We start from the raw sequence: 15,170 nt of genomic DNA on the forward strand, positions 1-15,170 counted from the left end.
AGACGATCACGAGAAAGGATCTTGATTCGTAAACGCGGGCGTGCTGCGCGCATACTTTACCCTCTGGTTAGTGCATTGTAGCGTTAGAAGTCCTTTGCTCTAAAGCGCACTACATCACATATCATCAATCCAGGTACTGGAAATATGGAAATGGTTTTCCTTGTCATTGTCAATGTTCTGAAAAATACACTCGGAACTTCCGTAGTATAATAATTATTATAGGAGCATCAAAGAGCGCAAATAATGAATTACAATTCATCCAACTAACATACAAAAACAAATACGCCGGTGGATGTGTCTTCCCTCCACCAGCAGACGTTTCGTCCTAACTTCAATCCGATCCCCTGATCTGAATTAGTTCTAATGGAAAATTTAAGTTGACACCTCTTGTTCAGTCGATGGATGATGACAGTGATTTAGAGAATTCCCACTCTTAACTTCCGATGTAGCCTAGCCGGTGGAGGATGAATGCTAAAATGAGCATAAATATCGCCATAATCATACCAGGCTTCCCCAGTAGCCAATTTTTTGTCTTCCTCGCAACTTCCACTCCTCTCTGAATCCTATCTGCCCACTTCATCTGGAACCAACATGATTCAGTTGAAAAACAAATTAAATACAGTCAAAGTCTCAATGTATAGAGAGCTTAAGCAGCATGTACTTTATATTGAGTACATAAAATGAACTTAAAAGGCTAAAATAAAAGCGCAGCAATCAAACAATTTTCCATTTCGGTCATGATCATAAACATACAAACCAGAAGCACAGAAACTAGTGACAGTTATTTTCCCAAACATCTCATGCTCGTGTGCAGTGTCCCATCAAGGCTGTGTTTGGATCTTGGATTTATGGAGCGATTGGTGGAGGGAACAGAAAAGAAAAGGGATTTGTGAAGCTACTCTCTTCCCAGTTTTCCCTCTGCAAATCTAAGCTCCATACAGCCTGGGGGAAATGAATGAAAACAAGTCCAACACAAATTATGCAATTTTGCAAACTCCAGAATGCCCATCGTGAGGATGTTAGTATGTGTGGTACAAATAGAAATACCACACATCAGGGATCATAGCTACTGCTGAAATGTGTTTGACGAAGCCAACAAGGCAAAACATCAAGTTTCAGCAACGGAATGAAATCGACAACCCTTGGGTTAACAATTGCATGCCTTAAAACAACCTCTAATGACTAATCTGCTGTTGTTTTCTGCATTTTCCTGTCCTTTACTCAGTCATGTCTCAATAATATCTGTAACACTAGAACTGGAGCCAGGGCTTCAAAGGAGGGCATTATGGTTGATTTTTTATATCAGACTCTAGGTAAAAAAGAGAAAGTATCATGGTCTTTTTGCGAGTCGTAGTATGACCGAAGCCTCCCACCCAAAGATTATGGTGAAATGTCATTCTATTCTAGGCAGGTGAGTATCAAAAGGGAGACTCACCAAGCTGGTACTATTTTATCTAGAAAATACAACAATACCAGCACACAAGGATTCTTTCAGAAACACTTGCTTTCATGGATGTGACCAACATCATTAGTGGCACATAAGGAACATGATAAACAATCAATCAGCTTTCAAATCAACTATTATTCAACATGAAAAAAATGGCAACAATGTCGTGTGATGGGTAATTTTTGAAGCTACCGTGTTTCAAACATGACATCCAGGTTACAATGGAGTAACCTTACTGTTCGCCAAGAACCAAACCTTTCTATATGTCATCGAACAGTTTTCCAATGTTCTTCAATGATTGGGCACAGTATTAACAAGCATGACAACCATAAATTCTTGTTACTTTGCTCAGGTATGGAAACAGTACTTAAATCATGAATATAAGGTATAAATGGTGCAAGAAGGTACCATTTTATCCAAGGTATCTGGTGACAAAGATGACATGGCTTGTTGAGCTTTTTCTGCATCCTCTCGAGAAAGCTTTAATCCGAATTGTTCCCCCATGTTTGCCATCATGTCCGGGCTCATGTTTTTAATCATCGAAGTGAACATCTGCCAGTTACCAACCAATTCAATTTATACAAGTAAATAAGGAGCTCAACCTGTTATATACAGAAAACATGTTACCTACATCACCAGATATTAAATAACCACTGAGCAGAATCTATATATTGTCTATAAGGGTTCACTGTGAGAGAAACAGACATCCCCAAACAGTGGACTCGCACTAGAAGTCCTAAGTAGTGAAATCATCACTACAAGCAGTAACGAGCATGAAAAACCACTACACACAATGGCATGTGGATACTTGAATTCCAGAAAGAAATGCAAAACAGAATTCTTCCAGATGTGAAGTTCTATTTGAACTACATTGAATGCAACCGAATGATTACAGGAACATAAGGTGCCCAAACGCATAAAAACATAAAAATGAAACATGAAAATCAAGTAACCAAACCAAATACCTGCCGCATGGCTGGATCGTTCATCTGATTTTGCATTTGTTGTTGCAAATCAGCAGTTGAATTGGGGAAGCTTGATTGAGGAACACTTCTTGAATTAGAAAACCCATTAGAAGAACTACTTTCACCAATATGATCTCCCCTGACAGAAAAACTTTCCCTAGATTGTTTTGATCCAGTATCTGACCTGAAACCGTTCGATTTTAATGCTGATGCCGTTGACACTGAATCTTTCCCTTTCAAAGATGATGCTATTTCAAACATTTTCTGAAGCTCCTCAGCTGGCATGTTACTCATCATATCACTTGCCATTTTCATCATGTCAGGTGTCACGTCAGTGGGAAATGGCCCAGGTCTGAAGCTGTTGTCTGAAGAAACTCCCTTAACAAATGGGTTATTCTCCCCCTGGAATGAAGAAGCCATTTGGAGCATTTTTTGAAGTTCTTGAGGAGACATCCTGCTTATCATGTTTGAGGCAGTCTTAATCATATCAGGAGATATCCCTTCAGCATTTCCACCACTCATGGAAGCTAGAGTTTCAGGATCGGCTTGAGACATGAAGTTTTGAAAGGATCTAGGAAATGCACCCAAAAGAAGTAAACACTAAAGACTTAGAAAATTAAGTCGGGGTATAACTCAATAATTGAACAGAGTGCATCGATCAACTGGGCAGAAAATTATTTGGAGTGAGGATGAAGAGAACACAATGCAAAGTTGAAATTATTCATAGAAAACATTAAAGAAGTTGTAAGGTATTTAAGCTCTTGCTATTATTGTGCCACCAATGGGCCAAATTAACTTACTTTACAAGTTTACATGGTCCTCTAATCCCGCACTAGACAAGGTGGGGAGAGAATACTGAGTTTTGCAGTTTTACTGGAGTAAAGTAATACAACATTAACAGCAATCACAGTACCTACGGAATCCCCAATCGATAGCAAACTGCAGTAAAATAATAGTTTTAGAAAATATCAATTTCAAACTTTTTTAAGGTAATACAATACTCTGCCTAGATTCATGGTTTTTTGGAATATGCCTCTAAATACCCAGCACTAGTGTAGTACTGTACTAAAATGGTATTATCCTCACTCTGTCTGTGTGCTTCTGTGCATACAGCTCACATTGTAGATCATATATTTGCAAAACAGAAGCCCAAATTTTTGTCATGCTGCAGTTCAATATCCCATAATCAGCTATCAAGTTTGCATATTTTCCAATATTTCAAAAGAGTTCACCAGGCTTGCACAGAAGGTAATATGTGAACTCATCATAATGTCCATGTGGAGTAACCAATTTCTGAGTTGGCCACTACAGTAACAACGAATCCATGCAAAGGCAAAACAAATTTCAACAATCCTTTCATGGAGGCAAACAAACCTCATAGCTTCTGGATCATCTTTTAAAGCCTGGACACACTCTGCATTTGTTGAAGGAGCCTCAATATTGATTCCAGCTTGACTCTTAGAGCTGCCACTGGTTTCCTGTGGTGGTGACACGGAATATTTTGCAGTTGACCCATCATAATTTTCCGACGACACGGTCTCCTCTTCTTCCGTTATCTCTTCAATAACCAATCCTAGCAAGCAACAAAGATAATCAGCTCACAAGAACCATGAGTGAAGACACAGGTTTCGAAATTTAGCAGCACAGCGAAAAGCTTGTTTCAAGGAAGAGGAACATACTTCTCGATGTACTGCCACCACCTTCTCTCACTAATCTTTCCTTGGCATCCCTGCATCCATTGACCGACATTACCACAACATGCCAAATGGCCCAAATCTAACACCTAGTTTCTTGCCACCAGAGTCAACATTATAACAACAGACTGAACAATAGGTGATTAACGTGAACATTGAATACAAAAAAGGCACTTCCATTGGCAGGAAAAAAGTAAGGAACTAATTGCAGACGATAAATCTGGAACTCGCAAATGCTATGGCACCTATGAAGACAAGCACTTCTAAGAGACAACATATCAGTATCTGAGACATGTCGGAGACAAATATAAGGAGGAAATGCTGATTGGAGACTTGGAGTGCCGTATACCTTCTTCTTTTTTTAAATAAATACTTTTTCCTGCTCAGATAAATGGGAGACATGTTGGGACACGCGTCAAAATTAGAGTTTACAAAATTTGAGCAGGGGCAACTGTAAATATGAACAACATTGAGGAGAAGAAGCAGCATTTTTCTGTCACCAAAAAGGAGAAAACAAGTTGTACTCTTATCTCATACGAAACAGTTCCTGTGATGTTTAAATATATGCTTTTACAATTTTAGTCCCTATTTTACTGAATAGTTTTTGAGTGAATACAAAAATACATAACAAAGTAAATACAATAGGATTGTTCATCTTGCATGTATCCCCGCGCGTCGTACCATATCATGCAATTTCTTTGTGTACAATTATGTGCTGTGTCTGTGTCAAGCCCGCATCATGTCATGTGTCCGTGCTTCACAGTTGAGCAAATCAAGTTGGAAATACCCATGGCTAAAAACCTCTTGGCCAGCAAATACAAGGCTTCTCTTGCTGGCGAAACTAGAATAAATAGTAGGGACAAAATGCACCCAGTGAACTACAAAGCTGAATAAAAGAACAGGGCTACAGGTCTTTGATGCTTCACAAACTAGGTAAAAAAGCAAAGGGAGAAAAGCCACTAATACAGTAAAGCAAATTTTCACATACTGCTCACACAAGCTAGGCCCTGATAAGTAAAGAAAGAGAATTGATAGCTCTTGAAAAGTCATCAGACACCAACTATAATTCCCATACCTTAAGACATCTACAATAGTTTCATCCTCTGGGGAAACTTCATGTGCTTTACTCAAGTCAGAGACTGCATCCTAGCATATACATTGAAGCTAATTAGGTAACACAATGCATTCAGATCACAGCATAAAAAACATAAAGAAGCATTAATTCTGCAACCACTGCAACAGATCACACAAGTGCATAGGTACTTACTTCCAATTGTCCTAATTCTTTATAAGCTTGACCCCTCCGGTAAAGAGCTTTGACATTCTCGGCATCACCTGCCAAGACCTGTAATCATACACTCACTAATCGCTTCTGTTTCCTTAAAGAGATGCAAATCACATACACCAAGTTTCTAACCTTGATAAATGACATGCACCCCCACTCAAAAAGTAAATACATGATAAATACATTGCTATTATTCAAAATCTTCTATCATATCTGCAGAAATGTGCCACTAAAAACCCTTGACAACTGTAAGTATTAACTTTAAAACCACTAAGTTGAGACAACTTGGTCAAAAAAAATTTGATCAAATTCACAAGGATACCAGAAGAGAAATTGACTTGCCAATACCTCAGTGCCTTCTTTTATGCACTCGTCATACTGCCTTGTTTTTAAGTAACATGACATCATGTTAAGAGAACATGCCAACAAGAGGACTCTGCCTTTGGAGGATGGAATGCTTTTCAAGTTCTTCTTTGCCTAAATATAGTTAATAGAAAGAATTAAAACTTCAAGATACAGGCACTAAATAGACTACGCAGTACACACTGACGGAAACAGAAACCAACACTACACTTACAAGCAAGTATTTTTGCACTGCCTCCTTATATCTTCCCTGGCTGTGAAGCTCATTACCCTGCAATAGTGGCGACAAATGCACAAATCTCAAGGGATGCCAAGGAAAGAAGTAGAATGGGAAATTAAATTGCAACACAAGACGCGGAATGGGATGGGGACAGCGTAATCACCAGAACTTGTTGCATTACATAATATATACACCAATCCAACTCCAACAGTCCAGTTAGATTTCCAATACGACTCCCTTTGCTGTCATATCTATATTTTAAGTTCTTTTGCCTTGGCCGCTAGACATATTTTGTGGTTCCAAAAGGCTACATATATTTTTATTTATACCGAGAAGGAAGACAAATATATTCTAACATGTGACAAACAGAAATTGTGATCCTGTAACTTTTGTATCTACTACCAGGACACTTCAGTTCCTTTGGAAAGTACCTAGAGCCTAAGAAGCACACGTACAGACACGGGATACGGATATGTGAAAAGGACACAGACATAGGATACCACAGCACACTGATGTGCAGACACGTTAGTTTTCCTACAATCACAGTGCAGACTCGTCAAACTCATGTAAAATCACAATCATATTTCTATGAAAGTTGGATAACAACATATAATATCATTTGTCACTAAATACGTATTTATGGACTAAGCATCCTAAAGTTTAAGGCCAAATCATAAAAGTAGCATTTTGACCTACTAATGTGTTTTTAGCATGACCCCATGGGTCTCCACTGTGTTGGACTAAAAATGTATTGAAAAACAAGATACATATTTATGCAAATCTGACACATGTCCAAAGCGTGTCAAACATGGATGCATGAGGCCATTAGACATGTCAAATCTTCAAACAGAATTCTGGTCACATGTGAAATCTAAGCGACAAGATAAGTTTATTGGTCCACTTTTGCATTGGAGAACCATACTCTATACAGCATTTTATACAGTAGAAACCACTCCAACCGAAGAGTGAATAATGTTAAGAGTTGAGATCGATAAACGAACGAAGGTAATGACATAAAAAATTGAAGATATTTGTTAGAGCTTGTCCCGATTGGTTAATTATAATCTCCAAAAATAGTATATGAGCAAGGGCATCATCTCCACTTATTGCCAATTGGTTTTGAGTTGGATGCTTTAACGTGATACCAGAACTAGGCGTTCAGAGACTTTTGGACAAGACACTTTTTTTTTTTGATAAGTACTTTTGGACAAGACACTTAATTGATTGTGCTTTTGTTTGTGCCTTAAGCGCACCTTGTTTTGTTGTGATCACTATGTTATGGATCCTATGTTTACCTCTCCACATGCGGGTCAGGGGTTGGCAATGTGAGGGCGTGTTAGAGCTTGTCCCACGTTAATTAATTATAACCTCCAAAATTAGTACATGAGCCTAGGCATCCTCTCCATTCATTGTCAATTGGTTTTGAGTTAGATGCTTTAACAACATTTAATGAAATCCAACAAACAAATTCTTTATAACAATCATAGCCCTAGTTAAGCAAATTAGACATGCAACTATAAATGTAAAAGGAAAAATATCACCAGACATGAAGAATCCATCACAAGGGCAGCTCTGAACACAAATTACACGTTATTGAGAATGTATATCCACATATATTTTAAAATTCGCTTTAGAGGTGATGGCATGCCTGTTTCTTCAGCATGTCAGCAGCATTTATTTCATATGTGGCTTGTGCATCAACACGCACACGCATTGCAGCTATCTCTTCGGGGCTTGCATTCGCCATCTTCTCACCTATCTCAACCATGTCTTCTGGGCGAGTGTATTTCAACTGTTCAGCAGCATTCCTCAAGTCTTCAGCCCTCATGTTTTTCATGCTTTCCGAAGCCATTTTCATCAAGTCAGGATTAGACATCATCTGCAATGTAAACAGGGCGTCATGGCCATCAACAATAAATATTGCTACTCGAGTGGAGCAAAACAAGATCAATAACTGAGACAAAATGAATAAAACCAATTAATGTTATCTGGATAACATATTCCGAGTGGCGAGTATAGAATTTACCAGATGCTATCATGAAAATCAGTAAATACTATAGATTACCAAACCAAACCAAACCGAGCCTTACATCCCAATCACTTGGGGTTGGCTAAGCAAATACTATAGATTCAAGTCCCAAATTTTCCTAGAAAGGTCATATTAACCACATTGCAGAGGTCTGGTCACATTGTACAGATGGATTCAAACCATAAGAGATAACAAACTAAAAGAAGATAATTTTTTTGTAGGCATAAACCAATATTTCTAACTTGAAAAGATTGGATCATTACAGTTGTTCTTATACTAGTATTAGATCCCCATAAGTGAAGATTTTCATTTTGAGAATGACAAAGAGGATCTAATCTTATGTTGCTATAAATTCACAAGACACTACATTAGTCAACAGATTATGTCAAAAAAATACAAATTTTCTAAATATCAGTACAAAACCAATACCAAAGAGAATTAACGCCTCATTCATGATACAAACACCATATACCAACGAATCCAAGACCAAAAAATTTAAATTCTTAAAGAGACCTATTTTCATGGTGTTTCTGAATTCTAAAAATGTTAATCAGAACCCAAATAGAATACAGGAAATGGCAGAAGATGGACAACTTTCACTGTCTTTTTTGAAAAAACACAGGTGTCCAGTCAACCTACGCGCACCTTGACTAATCCTAGGACCAAGGTCCAAACCCACCGTCCACTTGTGGGGCCAAATTAAAGCCAGGGTAAAGCCCAGTATGGACGATTTTCACTGTTTCCTTCATCAATTTGAAGCAAATTCATATCAAACCCAAAGAACAACCCAAAAATGCCACCAAAAGACAAATCACATTCTAAGATGGGGTTGTCTAATTCAAGAGATGATTTATCATAGGAAATAAAAATCACCCATCTAAAAGACCACCAAACCGACGAATATTAATATTCACTATCCATAACAACTATGATCAACCAACTGGGACCAGGATTCTTGCATCTCACTAGGAGGTCAGGAGTTTGAATCTCCCCACCTTTCTCTGGGTATTCTTCCCTCACAGGGCTTTTTCTTTCTTTGACTCTCCGTATGATGGGCTTATTTGTTGTATTGGTTGAGCTGTTGGGCTGGGTTATCTCGTGGACTCTTACAATTTTGTGTAGTGTGGGTTTGTACTTCGTAATTCATAAAAATGATTGATGTAATTAAACTCTTCTATCAAAAACAACTATGATCAATTAGATATGCAAATTTCCGAATCTGAAAATAACCAGACGAAGGAGGAGCAAAAAGGGGGAGACCTGTTGCTGAATTCTGGTCAGCTCGGCAGGCGACATGCGACCCATCTGCTCCTGGGCGAGTTTGATCAACGCGGGATCCATCATGCCGTTAAACATTTCTCAACCCCGTTCCACACGGAAACCTAGTGCGAGACCGATTCCGATGCGACTATCAGGAAGATTTTAGGGTTCGTATTGGAAGAATCGAAACAAGGCAGAGGAGAGACGATTTGGAGGAGACCGAGAGCAGTTTGGGGAGGAAATTTGTGAATGCTTATTGCGGAGGAATATATGTACCGTACTGTAATTTTGATCGTGTTTGGCTATTGGCAGCCCTTTGTAAGATACATTCCAGAGAATATGCCCCATTGGATGAGGGAGTTATTGATCTGGTAGAAATTGAAAACTGGGTGGTAATAGTAATTGCCTCATGCGTTTGGTGCTTGCTTAGTTGCAACAGCCAACCGGTTGTCAAAGAAGACTAGAATCAAGAGCCATATGTTTGTTTTTTCAACGACCCTATGCAATACGTCATTTTATTTTTGTCCTTTTTTCCAAAAAAAATTTATCTTCTTCTCGTTAGGGTGTTTACGTTAGTAATTAACTTAGGCAAAATAATTTTTTGGTTGTCTTTATTTATTTATTTATTTTTGACGTTTGTTAGTTTTTTACCAAATTTTTATGTGATATGGATGAATATGGACGAAAGGAATCGGAAAAGTAAAAATTGCCATTTTTTCCAAAATACTTGTTTAAAAGTCAAATTTTTTTACTTTTCCGATTCCTATCATTCTTACTCACTCATATCACATAAAAATTTGATGTAAAACTAACGAACAAAAAATAATAATAATAATTTTGAATAAGGACAAAATAAAAAAATTGTGGTACATAAGTTAATCACTAGCGTGAACGGGTTTGCCTAAGTCATGTAATAAGCATGCGCGAAATGTCAAAGCACGGTGACAACCACTACTTTGTGCAGTTGGCAAGTCACTGTCTCCCCTTTGTGGAAAGTCTAGGGTTCAAGCTTCACGGGGGCCAAGCTCTTTGGGTCCCAAGGCTATGGATAACCTCTGGACCTCCCCACTAACCCATGTATATCGCCTGACAAAAAAAAATTGTCAAAGCACGGGCATGGTTCGCCTTAAGTCACGTAATAAGCGTGCACGTAATGTACAAACCACGGGCATGTAAATTGTCTTTAAAAAGCATTCCAAAGTAGTATTAAAAATTTTAGGAGTGCTGAGCAATTTGAAATTTTTTTACCATCCATCATCTTTCCCTTTTCTCTCCAAAATCTGTCATTCACTTCCCCGTCACCACCACCGCCGACCCAACCACAGTACATCAGCCGAACCATCCTCCACAAAATGGGTAATGCCGAGATTGAGAAGTCCTCTCGCTCAACCACATGGAAGATCATTTTCATTTTTTTCTCTTTTTTTTTTTTTTTTGGAAGGGGGCTGCGTTTGCCAATATGTAAGTGGACAAAACACGATTCATTGGAACTTAAGAATTTGCTTCTTCCTAAACCTAAGGTTTGAGATTCAAAATCTCACTGAAACAGTTCTTATAGTTTTTTTTCATTGGCTTTAATTGATACTCACAAGCAGACGATAGAATGATCTCTTGAGCAGATAATGCCCTACTTCAAAGCTTGCACCCAGCAACGACCACATCATAATGGCTGCCTCGAGAACCTCTCCTCTGCTAAGATTAGATGGTTCATCTTAGCTAGTTTGTGCCGGATCAGTAATCGCTTGAATCAAAAGAGTTGGAAGGTTAGTGCATAGGCTCCGTTCCGGAAACGGAAAAAAGCCCTTATTTTTTAAGAAGGCAATTTCAAGCTCAAAAATGAAGGGTTTATTGAAATCTAAAAATATACACTATGGATCTTGTTTGAAAGATCTCATTGAGATCTTTTATACGATGCAAAAAAAATTAAAAATTTATTTTTCATTTACATTATTTTTAAGTTTGAAAATGTGAAATAAGCTGCTTATTTTTTAAGAAGGTTTCTGGAACGGGGTTAACTCTTTTCTGAAAAAAGTTCTCACGAGAATAATTTTGTTCACCCAACTTTAAAGAGGGTAAACATTACCTTCACGAGAATAATTTTCTACTTAAGGTTGAAAGTCCATTGCACATGGACAAACTAAGTCTTGGGCTCTCATTAAGTGTCTCCAATGGCACAAGTGGGGCATAAGTACAATTATCTTTGATGTGATTCAGCTTCTCACTAGATATGTGTTGCATAATGGCCTTATGAGAAGTAGTATATCATAGGAAAGCTTCCATCCAAAACAAGTGAAAAATGTATTTCTTTTTTCTTCACTTTTTTTTTTTTTTTATTACAGGGAATTGTTGCCACTTTTTTTGGGCATCAAAAACAGGGGCCAAACAATGTTCTGATTCCTGTTTTCAAGGGAAAAAAAAGTTTATCCACTGGGCTAAGTGTCTAACATCGTATATTATAACTCAGAAAAGATAAAAACCAGAATAATCAAACCATGAAACCCTCATATTTCTTTTCACGGGCACCCAAATTACACAATAGGAGGCTGCTCGAGCATATGACATCACAGCAATCGAGTACAGAGGGATCAATGCTGTGACAGATTTCAACTTGAGCTCGTACATCAGATGGCTAAAGCCAGGAGCAAACACTCCACTTTCCGCCCAAGAACATCAGGCAAACAAGTCGAATCAAGGGCATTGCCACTTTTCTGACTGCAATCCAGTGCAGGAATCACACCCCTTGTTAAGAAAGCAAAAAAGACTACTTTGTTATTAAGATTATAGAGTTGAAAGCACATAAGTCGGATCAGTTGAACATCAAAAGGTTAATTTCTCGTAATTGGAATCGAATCCGATTTGGTTCGAGGAACTTGATAATTGTATTGATCAGTCGATCCAAATGCATTTCATGTCCAATCTTCCTTCCAAACTTACCAATTCCCAAATTGCATAAGAGGAGGAAACTAAACAAATTAACATGGGAGAAAGAGCTCCAAACAAACATCTGCATGTGCAGTGAAACAAGTTCTTGTTTTCCTTCCTATTTTGCATTAGCTGGAATTCGCAGCGATGAACTGTTTGATGATTAGCATCAACTCTTTCGCGGCATGTGAGTTAGGATCAATGGTGAAGAAGCCATGTTGCTTCCCTTCGAACTCCACGTACTCCACCTTCTTTCCCCAACTTTTCAACTTCTTCGCGTAGTCCTCGGTCCTGTCTTTCAGTAGATCAGCGCCCCCGACCACCACGAGAATCGGATCAAGGTCCAGTCGTTCGAGAGGAGGGCTAGCCGGTCCGAATGGGTTCACGAGTGGGTGATCTGTAGTCTCTCCAACTGGTATCGATAGCCTCCAAAACCTAGCCATTGTTAAAGAAGAAACCAAGAAAATTCATTAAAGACAATTGAACCATTTCTGCAAGGAAGAAACGAAATAAACCATTTCCTCTACGAGTGTGCATGTGCATGCAATACACAATGGATATATTTTAAAAATAAGTTTATTTTTTATTTTTTATTTTTTAAAAATATACTCACTAAATACGGGAAAAACCCCGAAAAACCCAGTGTAGACTGTCTTTCCATTTTGTATATTTGAATTTTTTCAACTCCGTGCATATTTATGTTTTCCTGATTTCCCAAATCAAATATTTTGTTTAAACAAGTAAATACGCTACTGTCTTTAAAGAATAATAAATTCATCCAATTACACATGGCTAAAGTCAGCCACATCAGCTAACCAAGAATCCTGCTCCTCCGGCTCGGCTGAAGCTTGGAGCCACTTCGCAACCTCGAAGAGTCGGCTGGGAGCTGGTTCTCCGAAGCCAGCCGGTAGTCGGGGGAGGGAGAAGATCACGGCTTGCAGCTCTGAAGCGAGCCAGAAGCAGTAGTTCGGCTTTTATTCGAGTCTACTATTGCGTCTAACACCCCTATACTTGCTCTGTGAGTGTCTCGAGCGTTCGGAGCGTTTTATAGAATGTCTCGAAAACATGTGCAAATAAAAAGGTAGAGGAAAAATAACACTCAGAATTTAAGAAGAGGACACGTATTCTGAAAGTGTTGGTATCCAAAATCGATTCGTGACCTCTGATGAAGTGTTCACGCTACATATGGGTGCAAATGAGTCGAGCCAAGTTTCGTTGTGTTCGAGCTTGGAAACGAGCCAAAATTCTGGTTCAAGCTCAGCTCGTTTGTAAACGAGCCCTTAATGAGCCGAGCTTGACTAATTTACTTAACGAGTTTTTTTAAGCGAGCCGAATCTAGAGAAACGAGTCAAGCTTCTGAGAGCCAAGCTGAGCTTTTGAGTGTCGAGCTTGGCATGTTTAGTAAACGAGCTTAAAACTCGAGCTCAGCTCAATTACTAAACAAATTGAGCCAAACAGACTACCCAGCTGAATCTTAATGAGTGGAGCCACAAGCTCCATTCGAACAGCTCAATTCGTTTGCAACCCTAGGCGGCTGCATAGCTCCAAAACCTGAAGTCCAAACTTTAGTACTACCACACAAAACAAACCTGTCAATGAGTTCCCAATTGAGAAAAGCATCTGTTGGCCCTTCAGCCTCAGACCTCGTGAGAACCGTTCCACCAAAGAAAGGTGCCAAAAGCACATACCCCCTAACCCGAACCGGCCCCAACTCGGTCGAGCCGGCTCCGAGCCGAACAGCCAAATGATGGGCAATATTCCCACCAGCCGAGTCGCCTGAAATAAACACCCGGCTAAAGTCCGCCACGTCAGCCAGCCACGAGTCTGGCTCCTCCGACTCGGCTTGATCCCGGAGCCACTTCACGGCCGCGAAGCCGTCTTCCACGGCGGCCGGGAGCAGGTTCTCGGGAGCCAGCCGGTAGTCGGGGGAGACGACCACGGCCCGGAGGTCCGAAGCGAGCCGGAGGCAGTAGTTCTGGCAGTTGGGCCAGGCGCGGGAGCCGATGCAGAAGCCTCCGCCGTGGATGTAGTAGAGGATCGGGAGCTTGTGACCGGAGGGGGGCTGAGCCGGCTTGTAGAGTCGGAGGTGGAGGTCGTGGGTCGGGTCGAAGAGGGAGTCCTTGTATAGGACTGAGCCGTCGTCGTGGACCGGGATGTTGAAGCTGGGTTTGGCGGACCGGGTGATCGAACCGTCGCTGAAAACTTGGAGAACACCCCGGCAGTCGTCTACTACGTACGGGGAGGGAGTAGCCATGATGGGGACAATATGGGATCAGAATCTCTCTCTCTCTCTCTCTCTCTCTCTCTCTCTCTCTCTCTCTCTCTCTCTCTCTCTCTCTCATGGGATTGGGAAGAACCAGGAAAGAGTGGAGGTGAGTGGTATAGGCGTGATGGCATGGGACAAGGGAGTTGCTTCATTCGTTACGTATTTGATTATCTTTGTAACCAACTCTTGGAAGTTGGAGCTACCTTTCCTCTGTACGCCTCCGGCCTCTCATGCTTAAAGCGTGTGAAAATAGTGTGGAAAGGGCTAGTGAAGATATAATAAGTCCAAAATGCACAAAAACTTACCCACCCTGCATTACGAGAAATTTTTGGGTGTCGGGTGAGTACCAATGCCCGAGCAGCTCATTCGGACAGTCAAAAAATTTGTTGGACGGCTCAAATTGAAACCTTATCTCTCCTCCCACCCCCCACTCTCTTCCCAAATTCGAACCGTCCAAAATTGAAATGGAAGAGCTAGAATATGCTGTTCGGGCCCCACGTGGTACCCGTTCGGTTTCCAAAAATTTCTCCTGCATTACCAACAAGAAAAAAGAGTTAATGGAGGCGGCTTTTGGGTGTGGTGTTGTAAGCAAATATGGCGGGTTGTGTTTGTATTTCGGTTGGGAGTGACTGTGTAGGGTCGGACAGACGTGTTTGATTAGCATTTTGCTAGTTGGCAAATCATCCACTTTCGTTAGTGCATCTCTTGCACCATACTTT

The 15,170-nt window shown here is 40.0% G+C and overlaps 2 protein-coding genes across 2 annotated transcripts; both read right to left on the minus strand.

The window, feature by feature from the left end:
• Positions 1–143: 143 nt before the first annotated feature.
• LOC131312472 (outer envelope protein 61) lies at positions 144–9,642 on the minus strand. Its single transcript, XM_058340232.1, has 11 exons — positions 9,264–9,642; positions 7,623–7,853; positions 5,969–6,025; positions 5,740–5,868; positions 5,374–5,451; positions 5,182–5,252; positions 4,092–4,141; positions 3,787–3,985; positions 2,413–2,983; positions 1,856–1,999; positions 144–580 (listed from the first exon to the last, which is right to left on the minus strand). Exons 1-11 carry the CDS (start codon positions 9,357–9,359, stop codon positions 434–436), a joined length of 1,773 nt encoding a protein of 590 aa, XP_058196215.1. The 5' UTR covers positions 9,360–9,642; the 3' UTR covers positions 144–433.
• Positions 9,643–12,073: 2,431 nt separating this feature from the next.
• LOC131312473 (probable carboxylesterase 15) lies at positions 12,074–14,687 on the minus strand. The gene is made up of 2 exons (XM_058340233.1): positions 13,775–14,687; positions 12,074–12,620 (listed from the first exon to the last, which is right to left on the minus strand). Exons 1-2 carry the CDS (start codon positions 14,437–14,439, stop codon positions 12,314–12,316), a joined length of 972 nt encoding a protein of 323 aa, XP_058196216.1. The 5' UTR covers positions 14,440–14,687; the 3' UTR covers positions 12,074–12,313.
• Between the last annotated feature and the right edge of the window lie 483 nt (positions 14,688–15,170).

Source organism: Rhododendron vialii, chromosome 13a, assembly GCF_030253575.1.
Source record: "Rhododendron vialii isolate Sample 1 chromosome 13a, ASM3025357v1".
NCBI lineage: Eukaryota > Viridiplantae > Streptophyta > Magnoliopsida > Ericales > Ericaceae > Rhododendron > Rhododendron vialii.

Coding starts and splice junctions, on each gene's coding strand:
- LOC131312472 (XM_058340232.1), bottom strand. CDS start 9,359: ATGTTTAACGGCATGATGGATCCCGCGTTGATCAAACTCGCCCAGGAG. Junction 4,142..5,181: donor ACTATTGTAGATGTCTTAAG/GTATGGGAATTA, acceptor CAATGGATGCAG/GGATGCCAAGGAAAGATTAG. Junction 2,984..3,786: donor GATGATCCAGAAGCTATGAG/GTTTGTTTGCCT, acceptor TGCATTTCCTAG/ATCCTTTCAAAACTTCATGT.
- LOC131312473 (XM_058340233.1), bottom strand. CDS start 14,439: ATGGCTACTCCCTCCCCGTACGTAGTAGACGACTGCCGGGGTGTTCTC. Junction 12,621..13,774: donor AATTGGGAACTCATTGACAG/GTTTGTTTTGTG, acceptor AACAATGGCTAG/GTTTTGGAGGCTATCGATAC.